Source organism: Nematolebias whitei, chromosome 16 (assembly GCF_014905685.2).
Source record: "Nematolebias whitei isolate Nwh7 chromosome 16, NemWhi1, whole genome shotgun sequence".
Classification (NCBI taxonomy): Eukaryota; Metazoa; Chordata; class Actinopteri; order Cyprinodontiformes; family Rivulidae; genus Nematolebias; species Nematolebias whitei.
In genome coordinates this window covers 41,275,420-41,303,298 of record NC_056513.1, presented here as the reverse complement: position 1 = coordinate 41,303,298, position 27,879 = coordinate 41,275,420, and the positions used below count along the sequence as shown (strand labels likewise).

General features: G+C 42.1%; 1 protein-coding gene across 1 annotated transcript; it reads right to left on the bottom strand.

The window, feature by feature from the left end:
* Positions 1 to 942: 942 nt before the first annotated feature.
* LOC119422616 (malate dehydrogenase, cytoplasmic) lies at positions 943 to 10,579 on the bottom strand. Its single transcript, XM_037690001.1, has 9 exons — positions 10,495 to 10,579; positions 9,576 to 9,674; positions 8,485 to 8,581; positions 7,744 to 7,919; positions 5,937 to 6,059; positions 4,766 to 4,942; positions 4,579 to 4,692; positions 3,759 to 3,848; positions 943 to 1,359 (listed from the first exon to the last, which is right to left on the bottom strand). Exons 1-9 carry the CDS (start codon positions 10,495 to 10,497, stop codon positions 1,237 to 1,239), a joined length of 1,002 nt encoding a protein of 333 aa, XP_037545929.1. The 5' UTR covers positions 10,498 to 10,579; the 3' UTR covers positions 943 to 1,236.
* Positions 10,580 to 27,879: the final 17,300 nt, after the last annotated feature.

The following is a 27,879-nucleotide window of genomic DNA, read 5'->3' as shown; positions in this document are numbered from 1 at the left end:
TAAAAAAGGTAAGTCTGGTCCTCTGGACGGGTTCAAAAAACAAAAAAAAAAATTGTAGAAACGTTTCGTCTTTCATCCAACAGACTTCAGTCTAAATGTTTTGGTTGATCTAGCACTCATACTAAACAATTTTCAGTTTTTGGGGAAGGGTTATTCAACCCCCCCCCCCAAATCTATAACAAACATGCTGAAACTTTAAAGGTGCTTTTTCCCCTCAAATCCTAGAAAGTTATAAAAATATGGAGAAATACTTGGTCTTTATGTCTTTGATCTGATCCAGACACTCGGGTCTTTTATCTAAAGGCTTTTGTTATTCTTTTATTTTATACTATGAATTCTGTGATGCAACTTTTGTATAAAATTTCCATTTAGCGATGGATCAGTGATTAGCACTGTTGGCTCACAGCACGGTCGTAGGTTCAATCTCCAGTTTGGACCTGGGTCCTCGTGTTGGTGTGGATTTTCTGCAGATACTCCAGTTTCCTCCAGGAGTCCACAAACATTCCTGTTATGCTGCCTTTCAGGGCCCCCACCCCTGTGAGAGGTCTGATCTCCAGGGGAGCCACCTGGTTACATAAAAGTTCATTAAAATTAATTTACTAATAATCTCTTCATATTCTGTCGTACTCTACAGAACAGCAGCCACATAGATTGTGTATTGATGTAGCAGCTGAAGTCTTTTAAAGCAATAGTTCAGACATTTTGAAGTGGGTATCTAAGGAAGGTTGTGAACAAATACTCTTCCATGTAGACTGCTCTGAGCAGACTGACCCAACAAAAGCTTGGAGCCTCAAACACCCAAAGTGGATCGCTGCCGTCTTAGAACAGATCGCCTCAAACAGAAACACGTCCCTTTAAGATGTTTTTTACCCCCCCCCCCCTCATCTGATAACCCCCTGGCACAAGAGACATCAAAGACACAAAAAGAGGTCAGAGGTGGTCTGTGAGTTTTGGTAGTTTTACTGAAGAGAACAGGTTCTGGTACAGTTTGTGTGCGTTTTCATTTACCCAACGATACGTCTCAGTATCTTACAGACACAAGAGGCCAGGTGGTGGAGGTTGTCAGTAAACCTGAAGAAGTGACCTGCGACACACACTGATGAAAGCACGCACACACACACACAAAGGTGACACACAAACACCAGCTCAGATGGATCTGAGTGGAGGGCATCGCGTTCACAGCCGAGAGCAGCGGCTCTTTGGAGGATCTAGTAGCTGCTGGTGGCCTGGAGATAGTCACTGAGACAGGAAGTTCAGGGCGGTGTCTCGCTCCTCAACCAGCTCGGCCGCCGTGGCGTCCATCTTGGCTCGGGAGAAGTCATTAATAGGGAGTCCACCCACGATCTTCCAGGTCTTGTTCTGGGAACGACAAGAGAGGATGCCGACGAGTGCTTCAGTGTTCACACACTTCTTTCCTGCTCCGACTCCATGAACACCCGTCACCTGAACATTTGTTTCTCTGATACAACAGTCGCAGCAAATCAGATCTCAAGGAAAAGAAAATTCAAGAAGCTGTAGAGGTGAGAAAATGGTTGATATAAAATAAATTATGTAAGGTTGAAACCAGTAAACCAACGTCTGAAATGAATTCAAGACCAGTTCAACTGCTGGTTTATTTTGTTTCTCTGTTCAGTGCCCTGTAGTGACTTCTGTTGTGACTTTGTGCTTTATAAATAAACTGAACTCAATTGTTTTACATCTATTTAACAAGTTTTAAACAAATCTTGTGACCAGTCATTTCACAAACAAAAGTTAAAAAGTATCCATTATTGAGAGATTTAAAAACACCAAGAACCTTTTCAGCATGCGCGTGTGTGTATAACTTTTTTGTTTCAGGTTACCTTGTAGGGACCAGTTTTCCAAAACAATCATGCATTGTGGGAACCACCTGCTCTTTCTGGGGACTAAAGCCAGGTCCCCATGAGGAGAAGTCTCATGGGGGGTTAGGTTTAAGACTAAGACGTGACTTGCAGATGGGTTAGAGTTAAGCATGTACCGTATTTTCCACATTATAAGTCACACTTTTTTTAACATAATTTGCATGTCCTGCGACTTATAGGCTGAAGCGACATATTTATGGATCTTTTTCATCATATTTATAAATCAATGTTTGGCTATGATTAGGGGTTGAACGAGTATATACTTTTTAAACTCGACATTAACATAATAAAACTCGAGTAGAACTAGAGTATTTGATGATGTCATAGATCTTAAGATACACAAATAAATAAATAAAACCGCAAAAAAAGGTAATTATTTACAAATAAAAAAGACCAACAAAACATTGGGAGTGTATATTACGCTCCTACCATTTATCATACTGCAAATAAGTCACAGGAAAAACTAAACAATTAGTTTTTATTATTAAACTGCAAACATGAAGAAACGTGCAGCACGTCAGAAATGAAACTTAACAGTAGAGGGGGGGGGGGTGTCGACCACCCCGCACCACGGCCAGCTGTGGTGAGCATTAAGTTTAGAGATTAATATGTTTATAGATTTTTTTTATAGGTTTGGAGATTAATATTTTTTGCTTTTTGTTTGTGAAACAAGAGGAAGCTGGTTCTGGTTCGGTGGATTGGACCCGGTGTTACACCATACTCTGTGACCTGCAACAGTGCAACACCGCCCCCTACGGTCATACAGAGGTCACATAATGTGACGTCACTACGGATACTCGACGTTACATTTTTAACATCGATAGATGTCCAAGCAATCGATGTGTAGATTACTCGAGTACTCCGTTAATGTCCTAGCTATGACCGTTTTCATTCATTCTGACTGAAAAAAAAATTGAGCAGTTCCACTTTCAGCCACTTGATGGTAGCAGTAGTAGTAGCAGTATGGCATGCCTTTGTATCATGTAATTGATAAATTTCAAAAAAGTTCAATACAAAAACAACTGGACTTTATTTATTATACTTTATTTTATAGTTTTTTTTTCCCTTGAACTTCTTTTGAATTTACCATGTCCTGGATGACTGAGAATCTTCACCAGCTATTAATGACACAATCGGCCTGCCATACACATAGTCCCCCCCACCTTTATTCTGCTCCTTACTTGGAACTGTCAAACCAGCTGCATTTCGCGAGCGGTGCAGCTGGTTTGACCATTAAAGTGCATTTATTAAGTAAAAGTTCAACTGAGACACACCTTTACTATAATTTTGAACAAACAAATAATTGTTTATGTGCTTTACTTGTTAAATTTTGAAGAAACGAGAAGCATTCCTCCTCCTTTTTTCCTCCCTCTGTGCGTCCCCGGAGCACAGAGGGAGGAAAACTATTTTTGAAATGCAGCTGATTTGACCGTCAAAGTGCATTTATCAAGCAAACGTTAGACTGAGACACACATTTATTATAATTTCAAGCAACAAATAATTGTTTTTAAGTGTTAATCTTGTTAAATTCTTGTTAAAGTCCTCCTGTGTGCACTCCCCCGGCCGCCATTTGGCAGCACATCGATTTTTGGCACAACACCGGCCCACATTTCCAGGCTGTCAGCATAATAGATGCCATGCATACGGCAAAGCGACATATTTATGGATTTTTCCACTATATTAGGCAAATATGGACTGATGCAACTTATAGGGTGGAGTGACGTGTATGGTGGAAAATACGGTACTAGTAATGGTTAGGTTTATGGTAAGGGTCAGGCCATAGAAAATGAATGGAAGTCGATGCAAAGTCCCCAAAAAGTATGTTTACAAGAACACACACATGCAATGAACTTGTGTTAAACAGTAACACCTGCTCACCTTGATCTGAACAGGGAAGGAGTAAATGAGGTCTTCTGGGATGCCGTAGGAGTTTCCTGCAGCAAACACTCCCATGGAGATGAACTCCCCCTGCAGGACAACGAGTCTCCGTTTACAAGAATGAAAACGATGCACGTGTCAAACACGACCCAACAAACAAGATACAAACTTCTCTTGTTTAGTCTTTTCAGGATTAATAAAAAGCGTTCAGCATTTGAAGAACGTGAGCATCTGCAGAGGAGCCACTTGATGTGAAACATCTCACACCTTCTTAATGCTGAGTATTTTCAAACACAATCATGACTGAAGACGTTCACATCTCCCAACACTCTGACCTCTGATCTTCTTTAAACGATCCACGATGGACTTGTAGCTGATTGGTCCAAGCTCAGAACTAAAGTGATGCTTGACCTGCTGTTAGCAAGGTGTGTGTGTTGGGGAGGACTCTCAGCTACTACCAAGTCAAGAGTCAGCTCAGTATCTGGAGTTGTTGTTGTTAGCTGTGGCAGCCATCTTGAACTGGGCTGACAGTTGTACACCTAATGATTACTTTATGAAAGTTTCTGTAAAATTTGCCCCGTAGTTCAAGAGATATTTTTCTAACACGACAGCTGCACCAACACACACACAAACCAAAACATTTCTGCCCACTGGTGAAAAGGTGGGAAATGAATCTGAAGTCAGAACAAACAAAAGTCTGACATGAGGTTTTAAAGTTACTTCAGGGAAACACTGGTGCCGTTTGTTCCCAGTTAAATGTTGCTGTTAACAACACTCCTCTGCTGAAACGATAAATGAAGACGCTGCTGTCCACGCTCACCTCCTTGGTGCCAAACCAGATGTCCCTCATGTGGTCACAGATGGCCTTGGCAGCAGACATGGCGCTGGACAGCTTCCTGGCCTTGATGACTGCAGCGCCTCGCTGCTGCACCGTCTGCAGGAAGACGAGAAAGAATGAAACGAGCTCCACTACATTTTCAAACTTGGACCAAAGAGTGAGCGCTCACAGAGATGAAGTCTCCTCTGAGCCAGGTGTCATCCTTCACAGCGTCATAGGCTGGCTTCTCGCTGCCGTGGAGGTCCACCATGGCGTGGTGGACGTCAGGGTACTGAGTGGAGGAGTGGTTCCCCCAGATGATGACGTTCTTCACACTGTCAGAGGACACGCCGCAGCGCATGGCCACCTGCAAGTCACAGATCAAGACGCAGTGTTTGAAGACGCACCAGGAAAAACTAACCATCTGCACATACTGACTGACCTGACTAAAGAAACACACGTACTTAATGCAACAAGTCTCTTATTGAAGACACCTGTTCAGTACTCACTACTACTGAGAGAAATAAACCAAACTGAAGCTTTATCTGTTTCAGGCAACAGTGAATCCAGTTCATCATCAGTAAACTTTGAGTTCAGATGGTCACAATAAGTTTGGCTCTTCAGTTTAGATCATGCTCGGTGCTTCTCTTCAAGTAAATTCTCTGCAGATACACTTTCTATCAATCAGACTGGATCATTGATCTAATCCAAATATAAGTCTAACCTACATAGTGGATAACTTTGGACACCAGTCTAAATATATTTCTTTTTCCTACAATCTTCTTCAAAAGAAAAGCCCTCGTTTCAATCCGCCTCATAGAGAAGTGGTTTCTTCTGGTGTTAATGCCTGAAGTCATCGTTGCATTGTTCATGTAGAAATGTTTCTTTTACACGAGTTCCATGAGATTTTAAACATTCAAGTGGTTTCCAGTCATAATCAAGAGGTTTTCTTCAGACGTGTTCTTTGAGGACGATGTCTGCAGATAAACGTGGTCAGTATTTTGCAGTTTTGAGAACGTTGGACAGGTCTTTGTTAAATGTTCATCTGTCTCCTTACTCATTAGTTTTGCTTAAAGCAAACTATAGTTTACCTTTCTCGAACAGTAACGATCTTCTCACAGAACGTGTCAGAAAGGAAACGTGTCGCTGCATCAGAGGAGGAGCTCAAACATCCTGTTTATTAAAAGGCAGTTGTAGTTTTCATTCTTGTTCAGCTTCAGAAACTACAACTTGTTATGCTCGTCTTATACGTATTGAGAATAGTTTGACAGCAGGAAGTGTTGAACGGTTTCTTCATGTCTGAAGGGATATTTATTTAAACCGGGCTCGCCCTCCACACTGCAGGGCGACCTCGAGTATACCTGGGAGCGTGCTCTGTTGTGGTCCAGTCGGGTCAGGCAGGAGAAGTTCTCTTTGGGGATGGATGGAGCAGACTTGGAGGCAATCAGACAGTTGGTGTTTGCTGGGTTTCCAACCACCAAAACCTGAGGAGAGGAAGAAACAACATCCATCAGACTCACAGCCACACGTCTGACAAACAGAACGAGTCCCCCCAGGAGCAGCAACGTGTAATCAAAAGCACTTGTAGCCATTTCTGACTTGCTCTGAACTTCATGAGCACGTTGAAGGACAGAAAAGTTCTTTGGGTAACATCTCACTGACCTGTGATGGCTGGTGAACGTGTGGGTCTCCAAAATATTTAAAAACGTTTCTTTCCTCATGAGTTGCAGAGCCTCACAATCCTGAACATGCTCAACTTTTTTGTGACCAATTGTCTTTGCAACAAAAACTGTTGTGGAGACGTTGTGAGCACCTTCACCTCTTCTTAGTTCACTTTTTGTCATTCAAAAGAACGAGAGCTGCACGAGAGGCCTCCAGACAACATCAGCTAAAGCCCCGAATGTTTTAACCACGCAGATCAGTTTCCCCTGGTTTACTTGCCTTGGCAGGGCGCTCATATATTGCACAGTTTTTGTGTATGTGGGGGGGGGGGGACACGCATGTGTTGTGCAATGTTTGACCCAACAGTTTTCCTCCAAGGGTGGGGTGTGGAGACGGCTCTGTGTGAAGGAAACAGAGCACTACCACAAAAGTCATAGCGTTTTAGCTAGCGCGTCTGTATTGTATGCCACTAGCTTAGCGTCAGTGCAGTCAGTTGTCGATGGGTGGGGGGGAGGAGTTCGGTAGGCAAGGTGCTTAGTTCTGTTGACAGGGTGGGGCGCCCTGCTTGCATAATGGTAGGGGAAGCAATGCAGATTATAAAACAAAAACTGTTCCAAATGTGCACGTTTCAAAACTAGATGCTAGTAGGTTCAATCGTAAATGTTAGGTGGCTGCAGATGAGTCAAAGGCGAGCCAATAAAATACTGAGCACAGCCTAGAACATAATGTAGTTCTACTAATAATGCACACAAAGACCCACACTTAGCTAAATAAAACATTTCTGCTAATAACGCAGCAGCGTGACTAAATAGACTAACAAGTAGAGCTATTTACAGCAGTAAATCAATGTTTAAACTTTGTTAGCTGGAAACAAAACTAAAACAATAGAACTCCTACCGTCCATTTCTGATCTTGGTGCAGTTTAATAATTAGCTCGCTAATATCTTTTGTTTGAACCACTGTTACTCTCAGATGTTTATCCTGAAGAATGTTTGAAAAAGTTTAAGTGTAGTGTCACTTTCCTTTTTTACCCAAATCTCTTTAACCTGTATAAAACTAGTTTAACACGTTAAACATCCCACAGTTCAAAGTTTTATTTTCCCTCTACAGATTCTCTGCATGTGAGACTTAAACCTCAGGAGGCACAGATTTGTTTTGTGTCACCTCACACAGCTCCCAGCTGATGAACATGTGCAGACTACAGTCATGGTGCATTTTACAAACAGCATCGAGCTCTGAAAGATTTGACCTTGAGGTGTTGGAGGCTTGGTCCAAGTTTTTGTATCGAACTGAAGTTGCTGTATCGTAGACTTACGGTAACAGCAGAGTGACTTTTACCGGAAAAGCCAAGTGAGCACTTTCATTTCCTGGCTTTATCAGCACCAGTTCACTTGTTCAAACGGAGAACAAACACCAGATGTTTGGGTCCAACACTTCCAGTAAAACAAAGCTGATCCATGACACCCTCCTAAACCAACGTAAACAGTTTTCAGAGTGACGAGTCACCTTCACGGTCTTCTTGGCGTACTTGTCCAGGGCTGCTCCCTGCGTCTTAAAGATGGCCACGTTAGCTTTGAGCAGGTCCTTCCTCTCCATCCCCTCCTTCCTGGGCATGGAGCCCACCAGGATGGCAGCATCGATGTCCTTGAAGCCCACCTCCACCTTGTCAGTGGGGATGACCTCTGTGAGAGGAACAGAGGGAGGCGTTTGTGTTCTGTGCTCTTCAGTTTCTGTCAAACTGATTGTTGTTTATGTTCTTGTTCTACATGAGACCTGAAAATATGTTTTAATTTCTGATTATTTTAAACAAGACTTTAAGATGAGTCGTGCCGCCTCAGCTGATGCTAAAGATAAGATCCACTTGGATATCAGCTGATATCAGACTGAACTTCAGTCCTCTGTTCTGTTCATAGTGGCCCCACAAAAGTTCTGATTGGCTGAACCACCAGTGTCTGAACCACCAATCAGAAGCCTTCGTTTAGACACTCCTTCCTTCCTGCACGCAGCAGCAGAAAAGTGTGTACAACATGTCTGAAGGACAAACCACCGAAGTGCACACTGTGTACCATCTGCACAACTGATGGAAGCAAAGCTCTACAGGAAATCAGAGCTGATCGCTCACATGCTGGATAAAAATATAAACGCTGGCAGAAACTTGCCCAAAGTTAAAAACGAAGACTTATTGGTCATCCTTTGACATAAAGTGATTTAACAATGGAAGTAGAAGGTGCCAGGTTTTAGGCTCACCCCTCAGAAGTGGGAGGGCGCAGTCCTGCAGCTCCATGACGACTCCGTCCAGAACCGGCAGCATTGGAGGGATGTCCAGCAGGATCAGGACGATGGGCTGACGGGGGGACACACAGCACAGAGTCAGCAGGGTGGAAATGTCGCCAGGAAAAAAAAACAGCAAGTGCAAGAAAAGTAGAGGAAACGGGACTTTTTAAAGCGTGTGCATCTGAAAGACTTTGGTACCCTCGGAAAAGTTAAATTAAAAAGATAATGCATTAAAATATTACATGGCTCAGTTGATTTAATGTAAACTTCACTTAAAAGAACAATTCACTCCTGAAACTTAATTTTACAAACAGGGGTTTTAATTTCTCTGACAACCTAAAACTCTCTTACTTCTATTGTCATAACTTTACAGCACCATAATAACTAAAAAGTTTTAATTATGTAATGTTTTCAGAATTGTGCAGCTATGAATTAGATCCAGAGTTATACAACTTAAAGTCCAACACAACTCGAGGACAATCTGACTATTCAACACACCAACCAGCCGAGTGTGGCTCTGATGTGGAGTCATTATCTTTTACGACGTTTCATAAATTAACTTTTTTTGAATCTATCCTAGCTTCCCTTGAACGTTCACTATAATTTATTGTATCTTTGTGTGTTTACGTGTAGTGGGGAGTTTCTCAACTTGTTTTAATTAAAATTTACAAAATAATTTGAGTTTCATTTGACTTGTATGAAACGTGTCCCACAGTGATAAAGTCCGACTGCGACACTACAAGTAGAAAATACATTTAAAGTCAAATTCATGCATGTCAAGGACAAAGGCACAGAAAACCTGCAGATTAAACGTGTTCACTAGCTTCTGATAGAAATCAGACGCTTCACACCTCCATTCTTGTAAGCTTGTCAGCATCAGTGTGTTCTCAAAATCTATTATTTTATTTGTTGTTCCCCTCATCACGGAGCAGGACTGCATTGCACAGTCATTGATGCACATGTTTCATGTAAACGTCATACTTTGTGCAGCTGTCTCTGCAGAGATCAGGCTCTGCAGCAGCTGCTCCCACACGTTACATAATCAACGCAGGAGCCCATTTTACCTGGTCCTGCCCGAACACATCTCCCTTTGCGATGCTGTACAGCAGCGAGTAGGCAATCTGGCCAGCAGCACCGGTCACCACAACGCGGATTGGTTCAGCCTTGAGGGAAAGAGACAGGAGTGCTTCATTAAGGTGACCGAACAAATTACAAGAAATGAAGAACATGTCAGGACAGCATCCAGCCAGCTCTGCAGGATGTGAGCCGCTGTGCTTTTTTTTTTAACCCCCTTAGTGACAAAGGGAACATAATTTAAAAATGATCTACTGACTGTGAGGCAGCTGGTTCAAAAGATCATCTCCTGTGGCAGTGGAGCACCATGAGACTTATCTTGCAATAAGCTCTAATATCTAATAACCTATCTATAATCAATAGTAAAGGTCAGAGTAAGTAACTCGGCTGTTTTTAAGCAGCCTTCAATGACAAATGATCACAAAGATCAGCAAGCAGAAAACTACAGGTTTTAAGCAGATTCAAGGTGAGGCAGGTTTGCGCGGATCATTTGGGCCGACAGAACACACGTGACGTCATTTCGACGCCACGCCCTCTTGTTAAAATGGATGCACCGCCGACGAGCTCAGCGTTAAAACTCGTCTGCGCTCCAGCTCAAACGTTATTCTTACATTTTTCATACAAGCAACGACTGCAGACCCTCACGTCCGAGCTGAAACTACGCAGCAATCTACGTACAACTCTACCATTGTGTCTGCCGTTGTAATTTCAGCATATAATCTGACACGACACTAATAATTTTAGCTCTTTTTGAGCATAACCGAAAATATGAAATGATGCAGCCGCCTTCAGGAATTGTAGTTCAATTCAATTGTCTTGTAGTATTTAAAGGAACGGTCGTTGATAAAAAATATGTAGAATACATCCTTATTTATACTTTTATGCCTATAAAATCGTTAGCATTCTTACCATTTTAGCTAAAAGTGAAGCTGTGTCTGCGGCTGCTGTTTCTCCCTGCTCGGAGTCCAACTACACGGAGGGTCACCTCTATGAGCCTATTGTAAAGTCAGACGCTGAAGGACTAGCCACGAGCACGACGGGATTTGTAGTCACTTTACGACGCTTACCTATTATCAACTGACACAAACTGGCATAGAAAGAAAACACATTGTCCCACAATGCATCACTCACTTCAAACCGCGCCCACTCGTGCCACCAACGGTAATGAATTTTCTGAAAAAAAGGCAGTTTTGTTTCTAAAAACACTACAACACCGACATCTTGTGTCCAAAACAGGAATTACAGGATTTCCGTCCATCCATCCATCCATTCATTATCTTTTACCCGCTTCTTCCTTTTCGGGTCATCAGAAGTTATTTTTTAAGTAACTGTGAAGAAATAACAATTTGCACATATTTATGACTCAAAAACAGGCACAAACAATGTTTTAATAAGCAATTTATTAAATAAGAAAAAATCCTTTAGAGACTATTTATTTAACCTTTATAGTAGCATCTTTAACCTTATAAGAGCCTAAATGACTGCTATGTGTTGTTGTTTATGGTGGCACAGGTGTTCAGATTTAGCCAGACCTTCAGGTAACTCCATGAAGGGCGTGGTCACATATTACTTAGCTGATCTGGGTAATGGCACCAGGTGCTGGGTTAATGGGGTTTTTTGAAAACATTTCTGTTAGAACCATCACTTTTGATTGATATCTTTTTCAGTCAGACTTGCGATGTAAATTAATACAGACGCTGTTTGCTGGATGGCATTGAGTTAGTTTTAATAAATACACAAAACACAAGTTGGACTCAGCATGGACCATTGGAGACGAGTCACAGAGCAAACTCTACTCAGCCGGCAGCGACTGGATTTTGTGGATGGAAGTCGCTCCATTTAGTCAACTGAAAAGCATCTTACAGCATGCATCAGAGCACTGAAGAGGAGTGGTGTCGTCTACATCTTTGTAGTGGGTGTACTGTGCTTAGAAACCAATGTACACTGGTTAGTACAATGTAATTGTTAACTTATTTTGATTTTTAAGCATATTGAACATTTCCAAATTTCTCTGATGCTTTTGTTTGAATAAATGCACAGCAAACTTTGTACAACAGTGGGCTTTGTATTAAAACATGTTATACAATTTATAAAACAGTATCAAAGCAAAACATGTTCAAGTACCAAGACCCGGACTCTTGCATATGTGGATGCCAGGTTGTTAAGTAGTAAGTACAGAATTATACAATAATTCACTGGATAGGTGAATGCATACAGACAGATTGTTACAGAAGCGTTTAGCTGTCGTTCCACGTATCAATGACAAATGTCTAATGGTATGTCATGTATCATTGGGCACTTTTAAGTGGGTATACTGAAATTCTTGAGCTTTTCTAGTGGGTATACTCCGTATGCCCTCGTATCACGTAGACTATACCGCTGCTGAAGAGGACTTGTGGATGGATGGATGACGCTGTGGATCGGATGATTTTTTGATACGCTTGGACGCTATTCTCAAAAGAGTTTAATGGAAATGTCACAGTTGACCAGCTGGATGGAGGAAGTTTGTGGAACGCAGCGCAACACACCCAGCAGAGGCAGTAGGACATGCTGACTCACTCCGTGTATTGTTGGAAGTTTTGAACACAGTTTGATGTGTCACCGCTTGTCCATTGGGGACATTGGTTTGGTTTGTGTGTGTGCACGTGCTTGATTTGGCAAGCAGCAGGAAGCTGCTCTGCACATTGGTTTGCACAGAAGAAAAGCATTGGCTGTGATTGGTCTGTAAAGTTGTCTGAAATCATGTGATGCTGTGTGATGCAAGTGAGAAAGTGACAATTAAGGAAGCTGAATATGAACTGCATGAAAAAAGATTTGTAAAGCTGACGGCCAAAGGTGCTTGCTTTTAAAAATGGAAACTTTGCAGAAAGAGCAACAATCTCACGTGAACAAAATTAAAGGAACACGTGACATTAAAGAATTAATGAAAAACGATGACAATGCAAAAGATGTGCAGTTTAATTTGGAAAAATGATCCGTCTAAAAATGCAAAAGCAGCTCTTGGCTCATTCATTTTAATGATCCCTAAAGATGAACAACGCACCACGACACTCATTCTGAATGGTTTGAAGGCATAGCTGGTTTTGTTGAAGATGTGAACCAGTGGCTTCATGAAACTGGAAGATCTTTTGTAGAAAAAAAACCCCATGAAACTGAGAATGTGCCTATGCTCCTTAAGATATACGTTTCTTCTGAGACTGTTTCATCAAAGGAGATGGTTTCTTCCATAAATTCTCAACATAACATCTCAAAATCTGAAACAGTTTGAAGCAGCGTCTGACGTACAAGATGAAATGCAACCAGGTGACAGTGTTTCAGATGTAGGAAGCAAATGAGGCAAATGAAGTTCCTCAGGCTCAAACTCCAGTTTCAAGTACATCAGCACAGACAATGGCTGAAGCTGAAGCAGCTGCCCTGATTGTGAGACAAAAACTGCTTCAAGAAAAACACACCTTGGAGGAACATGAGGCACAGTTAAGAAGACACAAAGAGCAACTGGAGCTGGACACAAATATTCAAGGATTTTTCTCATACCAGCTCACATTTGCATGTTTATGGTATGAAATTCAGACTCAGGTCCCAGATCAAGAAGCCTAACGATTAACAAATAAACACAAAAGAGTATAAATATATACACATGTACACACAGACACACACACACACGTGTGCGCGTAAATAAAGTAAAAAAAAAAGCAAGATGAGGCTGAATTACTTGCAGCTCAAGTTCAGCACTGACGGCTGCTCCGAATGCCCTCAGCCTCATACGTATTGCTACTGCTGTTGCAAAAATTCAAGTTTTTGGAGGCTCTACAGGATCCATTAGTAAATGAAAAAAATCTGATGGTATGGAGTCATACTTTGAAGGAAAGTGTTGGATGATGGAGCTGATGATCTTGTGCATGACATGCAACTTGTGTATATCTTTCAAAAGCATGATGGTGCAGAATTCCAACCTTCCATAACAGCAGGGAGAGTTAAAACCCAACTCAGACTCTTTCTCTAGGCCCTTTGACATACCATTCAAACATTAGAAATTCACAAGAACAGAAATATGCAACATCTCAAGTTCCTAATCATGAAGAAAATGTCACATTTTATCATTCTTGATGAATAAGCAAAAAGAACTCACTGCAGGAAGGTGAAATGTTTCAGCACAAAAAAAAAAAAATTGTCCAGATGACCTGACTGAAAATTGTTGGATTGTATACCTGGATTATTGAGCATGGACTTTGTTGGTTTTGAACCAGTTTGACATGACTGTCGACGAGGAAGAGGGCCGGCACTGAAGGAGGGGACGTGCCAAAGACACCATCTTAGCATCAATATACAGTTACTGGTTTGTTCCACTTTGGAGTAAGCTGTAGGGGGAAGAATCAGTTTTGTGTTGTGTGTTTCCTTGACTGATGAAGCCTTCTGGATGGAAGGTGAAATGTCTCAGCACAAAAAAAAAAAAAGAAACTGTCCAGATGACCTGACTGAAAATTGTTGACTCACTGCTTTATTTATTCAACAGCAATGCCTTTCTTCATTACCTAAAAAGGAGATTCCCATGTTTGATGGATTGCTCTGCTGAAAAACAAAGTTATCAATCAGAGGAAACTGGCTCCTTGGTTCACTTCTGAGTTACGTACTTTAAAGCAGGCATCTAGAAACCAGGAGAGAAAAGGGCGCTCCACTAACATTAAATAATTTTTATTTAACTAAGTAGCACGGTGGCACAACTGGTAGAGCTGCTGCCTCTCAGTGAGCAGGTCCCTGGTTCAAACCCCGGTCCAGGGGCTTTTCTGGGTGGAGTTTGCATGCTCTCTCCGTGCATGCGCGGGTTATCTCCGGGTACTCCGGTTTCCTCCCACAGACCAAAAACATGCATGTTAGGCTGATTGGTAACTCTAAATTGTCCCTAGGTGTGAGTGAGAGAGTGAATGGTTGTTTGTCTCATTTGTCTCTATGTGTCCCTGTGATGGACTTGCGACCCGTCTAGGGTGTCCCCCCCCCCTCACACAGTAATTGCTGGACATGGGCACCGGCGACCCTCGTGACCCAAAATGGAAGAAGCGGGTAAAAAATAATGAATGGATGGAAAGATAATCTGCTAACAGAAAGCTCTCTGTAAAGCTAGAACTTTATATTATTCATCTCTAATAGATGAGAATAAAAATAATCCTAGGTTTCTGTTCAGTACTATAATTAAATGGTAAATGGACTGTACTTATATAGCATCTTTCTATCTTATTTCAAGACACTCAAAGCTCTTTACAACACAATCTGTGTCCTCATTTACCCATTCATACAGCTCTATGCTAGATCTCTGCAAAGCTAATTGAACAAATCATTCCAAAGAGACTAATCAGTGCTTTTAGATCACATTCATACACTGATGGGAAACACATCAGAGGGATTCAGTGTCTTGCTCAGGGACACTTCAACATGTGACTGCTGGTGGATTCGAACCCCCAACTCTTGCATTGGAGGACGACTGCTCTAACCACTCAGCCAGAGCCGCTGATTAATTATATATATATTTTAATATAAATAAATATATAATTAAATATATTGAAGATTAAATATAATTAAAAGTACCATCTCTGTTGAACCATGTATCCCTATTAGTAGTGATGACTTCATAAGATTCTTTATATATTTATTTGAATTAGAGAGAAAATTTAAACCATCCTTCCTTCAACTACCCCTAGTTCCCTATCAGATGATGCAGCTTTAGAGATATTACTGGAGCCTGGTTTGTGTTGGGGCTGTTTTTGTCCTGTTGAGCTCTGAATTGTCATAAATAATAGCTTCATCCAAACCATCCACATGTCTGCTAGATCCCATCCCAACCAGACTGTTTAAAGAGATATTTCAACTAATTGATGTCCACATTTTGGATCTACTTAATTTGTCTTTAATGAATGGTTATGTACCACAGCACTTTAAGGTTGCTGTTATTAAACCTTTACTTAAGAAGTCTGACCTTGATTCAGAAATTCTGGCCAATTATAGACCTATATCTAATTTAACTTTCATCTAAAAAATCCTAGAGAAAATAGTTGCAGGTCAGTTGCGTGAACAACATCCACAAAGAAAAAATTTGAAGAGTTTCAGTCAGGGTTTATAGCTCATCACCATAGCACTGAAACAGCACTAGTCAAAGTCACTAACGATATTCTCATGGCCTCAGACAATGGACTTGTGTCTATACTGGTCCTGTTAGACCTCAGTGCTGCATTTGATACAGTTTATCACAATATTTTACTAGAGAGACTTGAATATGATACTGGAATTACAGGAATAGCTCTAAAATTGTTTAAATCATATTTACCTGATAGATTCCATTTTGTAAATATAAATAATGAATCTTCTTCATATGCCAAAGTTAATCATGGAGTTCCTCAGGGCTCAGTGCTCAGACCAATACTCTTTACTTTATATATGCTTCCATTAGGTAAAGTTATTAAACAGCATGGGATACATTTTCATTGTTATGCTGATGATAGGCAATTACAGTATGTTTATCCATGAAACCCAATGAATCCAATCAGTTATTTAGACTACAAGCATGTCTTAAAGACATAAAAACCTGGATGACTTAATTTTCTGCTTTTGAATACAGAAAAAACTGAGGTTTTGGTTTTTGGACTTGAGCATCTGAGGGGAAAAAAAATCATTCTTATGCCCTGGCCTCCAGTTCTAATGTTAAAAATCTTGGTGTTATTTTTGATCAGGACATGTCTTTTATTCCCACATTAAAAACGTTACTAGAACCACCTTCTTCCACCTGAGTAATATCGCTAAAATTAGAAACATCTTATCTAAAATTGATGTAGAAAATGTGGTTCATGCATTTGTCACGTCTAGACTGGACTATTGCAATGGTTTATTACCTGGGTGTCCAAATACTTCTTTAAAACGTCTTCAGTTGATCCAAAAATGCTGCTGCCAGAGTCTTAACTGGAGTTACTGGGAGAGATCATATCTCTCCAGTTTTAGCTTCTCTCCACTGACTCCTTGTTAAATCCAGAATTTAATTCAATATCCTACTCCTAACCTACAAAGCTCTCATCAACCTAGCTCTACCTTATATTACAGATCTTATTATTCCATATTTTCCTAACAGAGCACTTCACTCTCAGACTGCAGGTTTACTTGTGGTTCCTAGTTTCCAAACATAGAATGGGAGGAAGATCTTTCAGTTATCAGGCTCCTCTCTTGTGGAACCAACTTCCAGTTTCTGTTTGTGAGGCTGACACATTGTCCAGTTTGAAGACTGGGCTTAAGACTTTCCTTTTTGCTAAATCCTATAGTTAGGGTTGGCTTGGGTTTACTGAGCTGTCCCTTAGTTATGCTGCTATAGGCTTAAATTGCTGGAGGACAAACTGACCACATTTCTTCTCTATGCAACTGTCTTTACTTACTTTGCTCAACCTGTTTTGTATTTGTAAATTTTTTTTGACATGTGTTTTTGTCTTTCAGGTATACCTGCACCTACATCTGGACCTACCATTCTTTGTTCATTTACCTCTACTTCCTATCCTCTAAAACCCAGCCGGTCAAAGCAGATGACCGCTTGTCCTGAGCATGGTTCTGCTGGAGGTTTCTTCCTTTTAAAATGAAGTTTTTCCTTTCCACTGTTGCCATTGTGCTTGGTCAGGATGGGAGACTGCGATAAAGTGAAGAGTCAACGAGTCTGCTGGATTCCTTAGATAGAAAACTTAACTAGTTGGCTTTTCTATGTATGTGAATGTTCCTGTAAAGTGCCCTGAGACACCTTTGTTGTGATTTGGCGCTATAGAAATAAACTGAATTGAACTGAGGTTGGTGGACGACTCAGCAGAACAGCAATGCCAGAAGAGATTAAATATCTGTCACGTTTTTGCCCCTCAACGTCTGTCATATTTTTGATTTTGTTACCAAGCTCTGCATGCTCCTGTCACTCACTCACCAAGCAAACAAGCTCATGTTCTGCACCTGTTCTCCGCCCTACTTGAGCTTCCCGCATTCACTCAGTCAATGCCAGATTGTCAAACCTATTGCAGAAAAAGAAATCCAGCATACCTGATCTTGTCTCTTGCCTTGCCATGACTCCTTGCTTATTTCTGACTCCTTGCCTTGCCAGAACCCTCTTGGATTTGTTTGCCTTTCAGCCTATGGTTTCTGACTCTTCACCTTCCCCTTTGACTACGCTTTTGGATCACGATTCGGCTCTGCTTCCATGTGCTTGATTCCTGCAATGACTCATGGACCACAATTCTGGATCTCCCTGTTCTGGACCTCAATTCCTTTAATTTGCTCCACTGCAGCAGCTCACTCTACAGGAGTGATGTCACCAGCTTCAGCGTGGCTAACGCTTTAGCCTCAACATCAAGACAGAAGGTAAGTGAAAACCCCATAATCCATCTACACCTCCTGATCCACGACAAAGTCACTAATGCTTCTGGCTTGACAGATTGGACCTGGCCCAGGACCCAGACATCCACCATAGATTTCCCATTCACAATAAAACTGTTAAACCACTCTTGGTCTTGGTGTTGCTTTGCTGATCCAAACCCAGTTCTTGTCAATAGAATCTGGCCAAAAACTGGATCAAGCACCAACCCAAGAGTGGTGCTCTTGTGTTGAGGCGGCCATAGTCAAACTAGAATCTAATTTGCAGGAAGTGATGGCTATGCGTAAATCCATGTCACAGCAATCCTCTATTCAGGACTCAGTTCACGCTTCCACTGCTCATGCAGCTTCTTATCGTTTGCCTGCAGTTTATAATGAACCTTGTTTGTCTCCTCCAGAGTTGTTCAGAGGAGAGCCTGATCAATGCCAACCTTTTCTAACGCAGTGTGAGATCAATTTTCAGCTGCAGCCATCTTTCTTTCCCACTGAGCGGGCTCAAGTGGCTTGCGTCATCTCACTTCTCGCAGGTAAAGAGAAATCATGGGGCATGTCAGAGTGGCAGAGAGACGCAAGGTGTTGTTACAGCTTTTCAGCCTTCTCCAAAGAACTGTGCAGAGGGTTTGATCCTATCCTGCCTGAGAGAGAGGCTGCATGAAAATTGTTTCCAGAGAAACAAGGCAATAGATGAGTAACTGAATATATTATTGAATTTCATGCCATTGCGGCCGACAGCCGCTGGAATGAGGACGCTTTAACTGACACCTTTTTTCAAGGTCTAAATGATAACGTAAAGGACAGACTGGCAAATGACAACATAAAGGACACACTGTAAACCAAGGATTACTGAGGAAGACATGGGAACTCGTATCAACCTACATCTATGGGAAAGGGATCGTGAGAAGGTTAACAGGCTGGTGAGACCATCTAGACCTTGGGGTGAGTCAGAAACCTTTTCTACTATTACACCTGTCGCTCCTACTCCCAATATCCCTCAGTTGGAGGAACCCATGCAGCTGGGAAGGAGCCACCTCACTCCAAAAGAAAGATAAAGGAAAATAAATTTTAATCTATGTATTTATTGTGGAGAGAATAATCACACCATTGGTCAATGCCCATTAAAAGGCAAGACTCAGCAGGGAAGAGAAGGTACCTGCTGAGTCAGATCAAAAGTCCCAGAACCTCCACTCCTTTTACTGTGGCTGCTGAAATTCTCATAGACGGTCAAAGACCTGTTTCTGTGGCCATTTTCATAGACTCTGGGACAGACACGGAGTTCATCAACCACAAGTTTGCTCTATCAGTGGGTATTGAATTAACCAAATCTTCCAAGACTCATAAGGTTCTCACTTAGGATGGTCACTCTCTAAATGACTCAAACCTTGAGACCAGACCCGTCACCCTATTACTTGGATGTAATCACAAAGAGACAATAAAATTTGTTGTGATCAATTCCCCTCAGCTTCCGGCTGTTCTTGGCTCTTCCTGGCTGAACAAACATAACCCACCTATTAACTAGAAGAGTAAGGAGATTGTTGGTTGGGCTGATGACTGCCTCACAACCTGTCTATCTGATGCTGTATTACCTTCAGTAAGCCCTGCAGATATCAAGACTTATTCGGACCTCTCTAAGGTCCCAGCTGAGTACCATGACCTCAAAGAGGTATTTAACAAGATTAAAGCAACCTCTCTTCTCTCTCACAGACCCTAAAGTTGTGCCATAGGCCTCATTCCTGGTACTACTCCACCTAAGGGTGGCTTATATTCATTATCTGGTCCTGAACACGACACTATGCAAAACTACATTAAGGATTTTTTCCAGGCTGGTATCATTAGACCTTCAACGTCCCCTGCTGGGGCGGGGGGGGGTTTTTGTTGGAAAGAAAGATGGGTCTCTCAGAACTTGTATCGACTACAGAGGGCTTAATAAAATCACAATTAAAAACAAGTATCCTCTTCCTCTCATGTCCACAGCTTTTGATCTCATCCAAGGAGCCACTGTTTTCACCAAGTTAGACATGAGAAAAGCCGATCACCTGGTCCGCCTCAGGGAGGGGAATAAGTGGAAAACGACGTTCAACACCTCTACGAGTACTTGGTAAAGCCTTTTGGTCTCACCAATGCACCAGCAGTGTTCCAAGCATTAGTCAATAATGTACTTAGAGATATGGTAAACCAGTACGTATTTGTTTACCTTGACAATATCCTTTTTTTTTCTAAAGATTTGTCTTCTCACTACAAACATGTTAGATCAGTCCTAGTCAGACTGCTGCAAAATAGCCTGTTTTTCAAAACCGAAAAATGTGAATTCCATCAGACCGCCACCTCTTTCCTTGGCCTCAATATCACACCTAATCAGGTTACTATGGATCCTGGCAAAGTTTCTGCGGTCATTGATAGGTCCGTTCCTAAAGATAGGAAACAGCTACAAAGGTTTCTTGGATTTGCTAACTTTTATATAAAGTTTATTAAGAACTATAACTCCATTGCTAATCCACTACACACTTTAGCATCTTCCAAGACCAAGTTTATTTGTAGTGAGGCCACTGGTCTCACTTTTGTAAAACTTAAGACTGTTTTCACCTACACCCATTCTCTATGCTCCTAACCCTGACAAGCTCTTCATTGTAGAGGTTAATGCCTCTAGCACAGGAGTGGGAGTGGTCCTCAGCCAGCACAGCTATGAAGGGAGAGTTCATCCATGTGCTTTCTTCTCTAAAAGTCTCTCTGCTGCAGAACAAAACTACTTTGTACGACGTGGGGGAATGTGAGCTGCTGGTTGTCAAGCTGGCCCTTGAGGTGTGGAGGCACTGGCTTGAGTGCGCCAAAGCACCCTTCCGAGTGTGGACAGACCATAAGAGCCTCGATTACCTCTATACTGCAAAACGACTGAACCCCAGACAAGCCAGGTGGGCCCTATTCTTCTGTCGATTCGACTTTGTATTGTCTTACAGACCCGGGACAAAGAACACAAAGCCCGATGCCCTGCCTCGCATTTCTGAGGAGAATGGGAACTCCAAGACTGAGGTCGAGTTCATTTTGCCAGACAACGTACCATCTATCCATGACCCAGCTGGAGTCGGACCTATGACAGGCCAATCGGGTCTGACCTCCTCCATGCAAGTACCCTAAAACCATGTGTTTGTTCCCAACAGCAAGATAAAAGAGGTACTCGAGCTCTGCCACAACTCACACATGTTATGTCATCCTGGAATTACTAAGACTCTTAGTGTGGTTAAGTCAAAGTTTTGGTAGGAAGACCTAACTAGAGATGTCAAACATTTTGTAAACTCCTGTCATTCAAGTAATCAAGCCAAGTCCTCTCGTCATCCACCATCAGGGCTCCTTTGTCCTCTGCTTGTCCTATCTCGCTCATGGTCCTATATATCGATAGACTTTATTACTGGCCTTCCATCCTCCCCAGGTAACACAGTTATCCTCATGGTTGTGGACCATTTTTCAAAGATGGTTCACCACATCCCTCTCCCCAAGTTATCTTCTGCTAGGAAACTTAGTGACAACATGGCCAAGGAGATTTTTAGACAAAATGGTCTACCTAGAGACATAGTTTTTGACAGGGGGCCTCAATTTGTTTCAAAATTCTGGAAGGACTTTTGTAGTCTTCTGGGCATCACCATTAGTCTCTCCTCAGGCTTTCACCCTCAGAAAGAGAGTCAATCAGAGAGAGCCAGTCAGGAGGTGGAAACCAAGCTACGCCTGCTCTGTTAAGGAGACCCAAGTAAATGGTCATCATGCCATCAGTGTACTACCATCTTCATCATCAGGTCTGTCTCCAATTCACATTGTTTGTGGTTTTCAACCACCTTTGTTCTCTGTCCAGGGGAGGAAAAACACAGGTCCCTTCAGTCCACCACGCTGTCATGAGGTGCCAACAAACTTGGAGAAGGGCCAGGAGGGCCCTCCTCAATTCCTAGGCTAAGGGGGCTAACAAGCGCCGGTCCACCCAACCCACTTACCAGGTGGGTCACAAGGTCTGGCTTTCCACCAGAGACCTCCTGCTATGAGTGGAATCTCATAAGCTGGCACCTCTGGTTTATCAGACCCTTCCCCATTACTAAAATTATCACCCCTGTAGCTGTCTGCCTCCAACTACCTCGCTCACTTAAAAGTTAGCCCCAGCTTCCAAATCTCCTGTCTCAAGCCTTTTGTTCTGCCACAGTTCAAACCCTCCTCCGGTCCCCCTCCTCCCACACGACTGATTGAGGGTGCTCCTGCCTACATTGTCAGGAGACACCTCCATTCCAGATGTTGGGGTTGGGGGCTCCAGTATCTGGTGGACTGAGAGGGATACAGCCCAGAGGAGTGCTCCTGGGTCCCTACTCGCCACATCTTGGACAAGAATCTCATCAGACAGTTCCACATCTCCCATCCTCTTCAGCCTAGTAGTCCGTCAGGAGCCAGACCTTAAGGAGGGGGTTCTGTCACGTTTTTGCCCCTCACTGGGGCGGCTGTGGCTGAGTGATTAGAGCAATCGTCCTCCAATGCAAGAGTTGGGAGTTCGAATTCAACAGCAGTCACAGCTGAAGTGTCCATGGGCAAGATACTGAACCCCTTATTGCCTCCGACGTGTGTCCCATTGGTGTATGAATGTGATCTAAAGCTCTGATTAGTCTCTTTAGAATGATTTGTTCAATTAGCTTTGTAGAGATCTAGTAGAGTGCTGTATGAATGGGTAAATGAGGACACAGATTGTAGTGTAAAGTGCTTTTAGTATCTTGATTAGATAAAAAGGCACTATATAAGTACAGTCCATGTACAGCCCATCATGTTTTTTGTTTTTCCTGCCAAGCTCTGCATGCTCCTGTCACTCACTCTCACCCAGCAATCAAGCTCATGCTCTACACCTGTTCTCCACCCTACTTAAGCTTCCTGCATTCACTCAGTCAATGCCAAATTCTCAAACCTATTACAGAAGTAGAAATCCAGCGTACCTGATCTTGTCTCTTGCCTTGCCACAACTCCTTGCCAGTTTCTGACAACTCACCTTGCCAGAATCCTATTGGATTAGTCTGCCTTTCTGCCCATTGTTTCTGACTGCGCCTTCCCCTTTGACTACGCTTTTGGATCACGATTCGGCTCTTCTTCAACGGGCTTGACTCCTGTAATGACTCACAGACCATGATTCTGGATCTCCCTGTTCTGGACCTCAATTCCTTTAATCTGCTCCGCTGCAGCAGGTCCGTTCAATTCAGTTTCAATTCAGTTTCAATTCAGTTTATTTATATAGCGCCAAATCACAACAGAGTTGTCTCAGGGCACTTTACAGGAGCATTCACATACATAGAAAAGCCAATTAGTAAAGTTCTCTATCTAAGGAATCCAGCAGACAAGTTGAATTTTGGCTTTGTTGCAGTCTCCCATCCTGAGCAAGCACAATGGCAATAGTGGAAAGGAAAAACTCCCTTTTAAAAGAAAGAAACCTCCAGCAGAACCAGGCTAAGGACAAGCGGCCATCTGCTTTGACTGGCTGGTTTGAGAGGACAGAAAGGAGATCAGTGTTTCCCCCTACCATTATACAAGCGGGGCGCCCCACCCCATCAACAGAACCGAGCGCCCCGTCTACCGAACCCCACCCCCAACCACCTGTTGTCACTTACGTAACGCTAAACTAGCGGCTCGCAGGTGTGCTAGCTAAAAAGCTAAAGGCAGCGTCTTCCCTCGTGCTGAACCCTCATGCTGAATGCACCCCCGCCACTCGAAAACTGTCGGTACAAACAGCGAATGGCTCAGATGTGTGTCTGTCTCTCCGACCCCCCCACCCCCCACCCCCACCCCCGACAGCGCGCGGCTGACATGTGTCTCTGTCTCTCTCCTCTCACACACCCTTCTCTAAAACTGTTGGTGCAAACAGCGCGCGGCTGTCTCTGTGTCCCCCACCCCCTCTCTAAAACTGTTGGTTTAAACAGCGCACTGCAAAGCTTAGGACGTGTCTCTGTCTGTCCGTCTCCCCCCCCCCCCGGTTTAAAAATCATGGACGAGATGAGTGCCCCGCCATGGCAAGTTATCTAAGGGAAACACTGGAGAGACAAACGAACACAGAATGGTAGGTTCAGATATAGGTCCAGGTGTACCTGAAAGACAAAAACACCAAGGATAAGGATTAAGGTTAAGATTAAGGTTAAGGATAGAAAAAAATAATTACAAATATAAAACAGGTTGAGCAGAGTAAGTAAAGACAGTAGCAGAGTGAAAAAGTAGTACAAGAGTGACATCAACAGCTTCAGCGTGACTAAAGCTTCAGCCTCAACATCAAGACAGAAGTTTAGTGAAAACCCCAATATCCACCTGCACCTCCTGATCCATGCCAAAGTCACTAATTCTTGACAGACTGGACTTGGCCCAGGACCTCAGATATTTTCCATTCACAATAAAACTGTTAAACTTGGTCTTGGTGTTACTTGGCTGATCCAAACCTGGTTCTTGTCAATATCCTGTTATTCTGGCTAAAGCCTCTCACATTTCTAAACTAATCCTTAAACATATCCATGAAGAGGTGGGTCATGGAGGTTGAAACCATATGCTATCTAAACTATGTCAAAAATACTGGATTCCAGGCATCACAGTACTAATACGAAAAATTGGGTAAATGTGTTGTGTGTCGGTGCATAAATACCTCACCAGGAAAACAACAAATGCCAGATTTGCCCTTACAAAGAGTAACGCCTGATGAACCACCATTTACCTGGAGTTGACAATTCTGGACCATTTTCAATAAAATGAGGAAGGTCTACTGTGAAGTGCTATGGTGTAATATTCACATGTTTAACCTCAAGAGCCATTCATATTGAAATGGCATTCTCACTGGACACACTCCTTTATCACTTCTCTGTTGTTTTATTGCCAGACGAGGTCAAGTAAAATAACAGTGATCTGACAATGGCACCAATTTTGTGGGCGCTCATCGTGAATTGAAGGAGATGATAAAAGGTTGAAATCAGAATTGTATACACAATGCACTTCTCAAAAAGGACACTAAATGGACTTTTCATCCCCCAGGTGGTTCACATCATGGAGGTGTATGGGAAAGACATAAGATCTGTGAGAAAAGTTCTCAATTCCACCTTAAATGTACCAAGTCTTGATGAAGAAGGTCTCAGGACAGTTTTATCTGAAGCTGTATTAAACAGTTGACCTATTACAAAGGCTTCTACAGATCCAAATTACCTTGGAGCACTTACTCCAAACCACCTATTGCTTCTCAAGAATGCACCATTGCTTCCTCCAGGATGTTTTCAAAAGGATGATATATATGCTTGTCGCAGATGGAGACAGGTCCAATATATGTTGGATCTATTTTGGAAAAGGTGGATTAAGGAATATCTTCCACAACTGCAACAAAGGCAGAAATGGTGCAACCCAAAACAGAACTTCATGCCAGGAGACATTGTGATCATTGTTGATGATTCAGCACCACGGAATTCCTGTATAACTGGAAAAGTTGAAGAGACCATTCAGGAAAAATTGATTTGTTTTTCATCTTCGGCTCAAGACAAAGACTGGGTTCCTGAATAGACCCATAAGTAAAGTGTGTCTTTTACAGGAGACCGAGAACATTTGACAAACTGGACTGACTTTATTGACTTCAAATGACTTGTCTTATACGTTTTGTATCTTCGGACTAATAACTTCACAGATTCACCATGTGTTGTAGATAACGGTATTGGTTATATTGGCACTAAAGGATGATTGAAATTGCAGAAGTTGTGAAACTTGAATATTTTATAATTATTATTTTTGATGAATAATATTAGGGGCCGGATTTGTAAGAACCAAAATGACGTATGTTTACAATTCAATGACCACCTTCAAATTACTGCAGGTCTTGCCCTGGTAACCTGGTAATTTTAGTTAAATTATTATCCAAAACATTTCATCACTTCCCTGTCAATCAAAATTTGGACCCTTGCGAAACATCAAATATTCTGAAAGTGCAGAGTCTTTTCTGGTGACACCTGACTTTTAACAAGACTTGTTAATTATCAAAAAGTAAAAACTAAACTGTTTATTATATAAATCAAACTAAAAGGTTATTTTTTTGATTGTTACTGAACAAACGGAGAAGACATAGAGGTGATAGGTGAAAAAACACTCAAATGACACAGAAACTAAAAGCATGGATTAAAGCAGAATAAAATCTTTGGACTGATTTTGTTTCTACACCTAGAGGTTACCCAAGCATCCAACCTCCCCCAACACCACACATTTCAGTGCTTTTTCCTGCATTCAGCTCACTTCTTTAAGGTTTTCATGTAAAGGAGTACAGTGTGTACACGACCTTAGTAAAAGTACACAGTATAGTTTGTACATGACCTTAGTAAAAGTACTCAGTATAGTTTGTACATGATCTTAAGTAAAAGTACACAGTATAACATGTACATGACCTTAGTAAAAGTACACAGTATAGTGTGTGCATGACCTTAGTAAAAGTACACAGTATAGTGTGTGCATGACCTTATTAAAATTACACAGTACCTTTACTACTTTGACCTCCGGCAAACAGCTCAGGATGCTTTAACAGGGACCTCCTTATCCTATGCTATGTGCTTATATAGACTCTTTACATCTAAACTCTTCTGCAAAACAAAATATAATTGTGGTGTGACGTTCATTTGCGCTTAATCTCACGAGTAAGAAAAATATTTGCAACAAGCCTAAAAAAAATCTAGTCTCAAGTTGTTTTCATGACTTATTAGAAAAAATGTGAAGCAATGTTTAAACACAGTTTAACCAAAGGCTCCTGCTTTATTTAGCTCCTAAAGCTTGAGCACAAATCTGGGTTAATGCGCACAGATTTGTTAATCTGATGTTGCAGAACTCCCTGTGAGCACAGCTGATTTTAGTCTGCAGTCCAGTTCCACACTGAGGTCAGACGTGAACACATCAGTGCTGTCAGGCGTGCACAGATTTTGTTTATGATGTACTAATTACATCTAAACAGAAGAGGTGACGTTGATTATAAATGGACATAAATGGAGTGAGCAGAGTCAGATTAACACAGCAGACATATTTTTAATCTCCGAGTTGATTGTTGAGTTTAGTTTCTGCAGAGATCAGACGAACTGTCAATGGTGCTGATGAACTACAGCCTGCTCTGCTGCTGCAAGGTGGCAGCCTTCAGGAACTCTACCGGAAGTCTGAAAAATCGGCCTTCAAAATAAAATTTAAAGTCGCTTTTGCGCTAACTAGTTGGAAAAACATAATTAGATTTGCACTGTATCTTTCAGCCTTTGTCTGGATACTTTGCTTTCCTCACATAGGTCATAAAAAATAATTAAAGCAGCAAGCAGCATTGAAGGCCCTCGCAGCAAAGCGCCGCTCTGACCTTAAGGCGACTGCTGGAGCTCCAGCGACTCCGCCCGTTCGCCATCGCTCTCGTGCCCGTCCTGCACCTGTTTGCCATGGTACGCATTCGCTGAACCTTCGACATCACCCGCGACCGCAGGAGCTCTAGCAACGCCTCCCAATCGCCATCTCATGCCATTCCCGCATACGTCCACCAGGGTGCGCATATGTCAAAACTTTGCAATCACCTCCCGCCCATATCAGTATGAGTCCGGCTTCAAGCCTTACAAGTTTGGCTAAAATCTGACCTTCCAGACGGGAGTTATTGTCACTTCCTGTTTTGTCACAAATGTAAAGGACTTCCTTTAGGCTTTTTAACATGTCATATGTGGTAATCAACAGTTAGCAAATATGGTTTCAGTCTTAAATCTTATACAGTGCCAAGCTGGAAGAGTCATCCAATAATCATAATTGTTTTCTCTGAGTGGGCCGGGCTTAAGATGAGTCATGAATCAACAATACCAGTGTGTCTATGCCCAAAAAATCTGGTTCAGATCGGATGATGTATCACTGAGATATAATTGTTATAATAATCTAGGGGGCGCAATGGAGTCA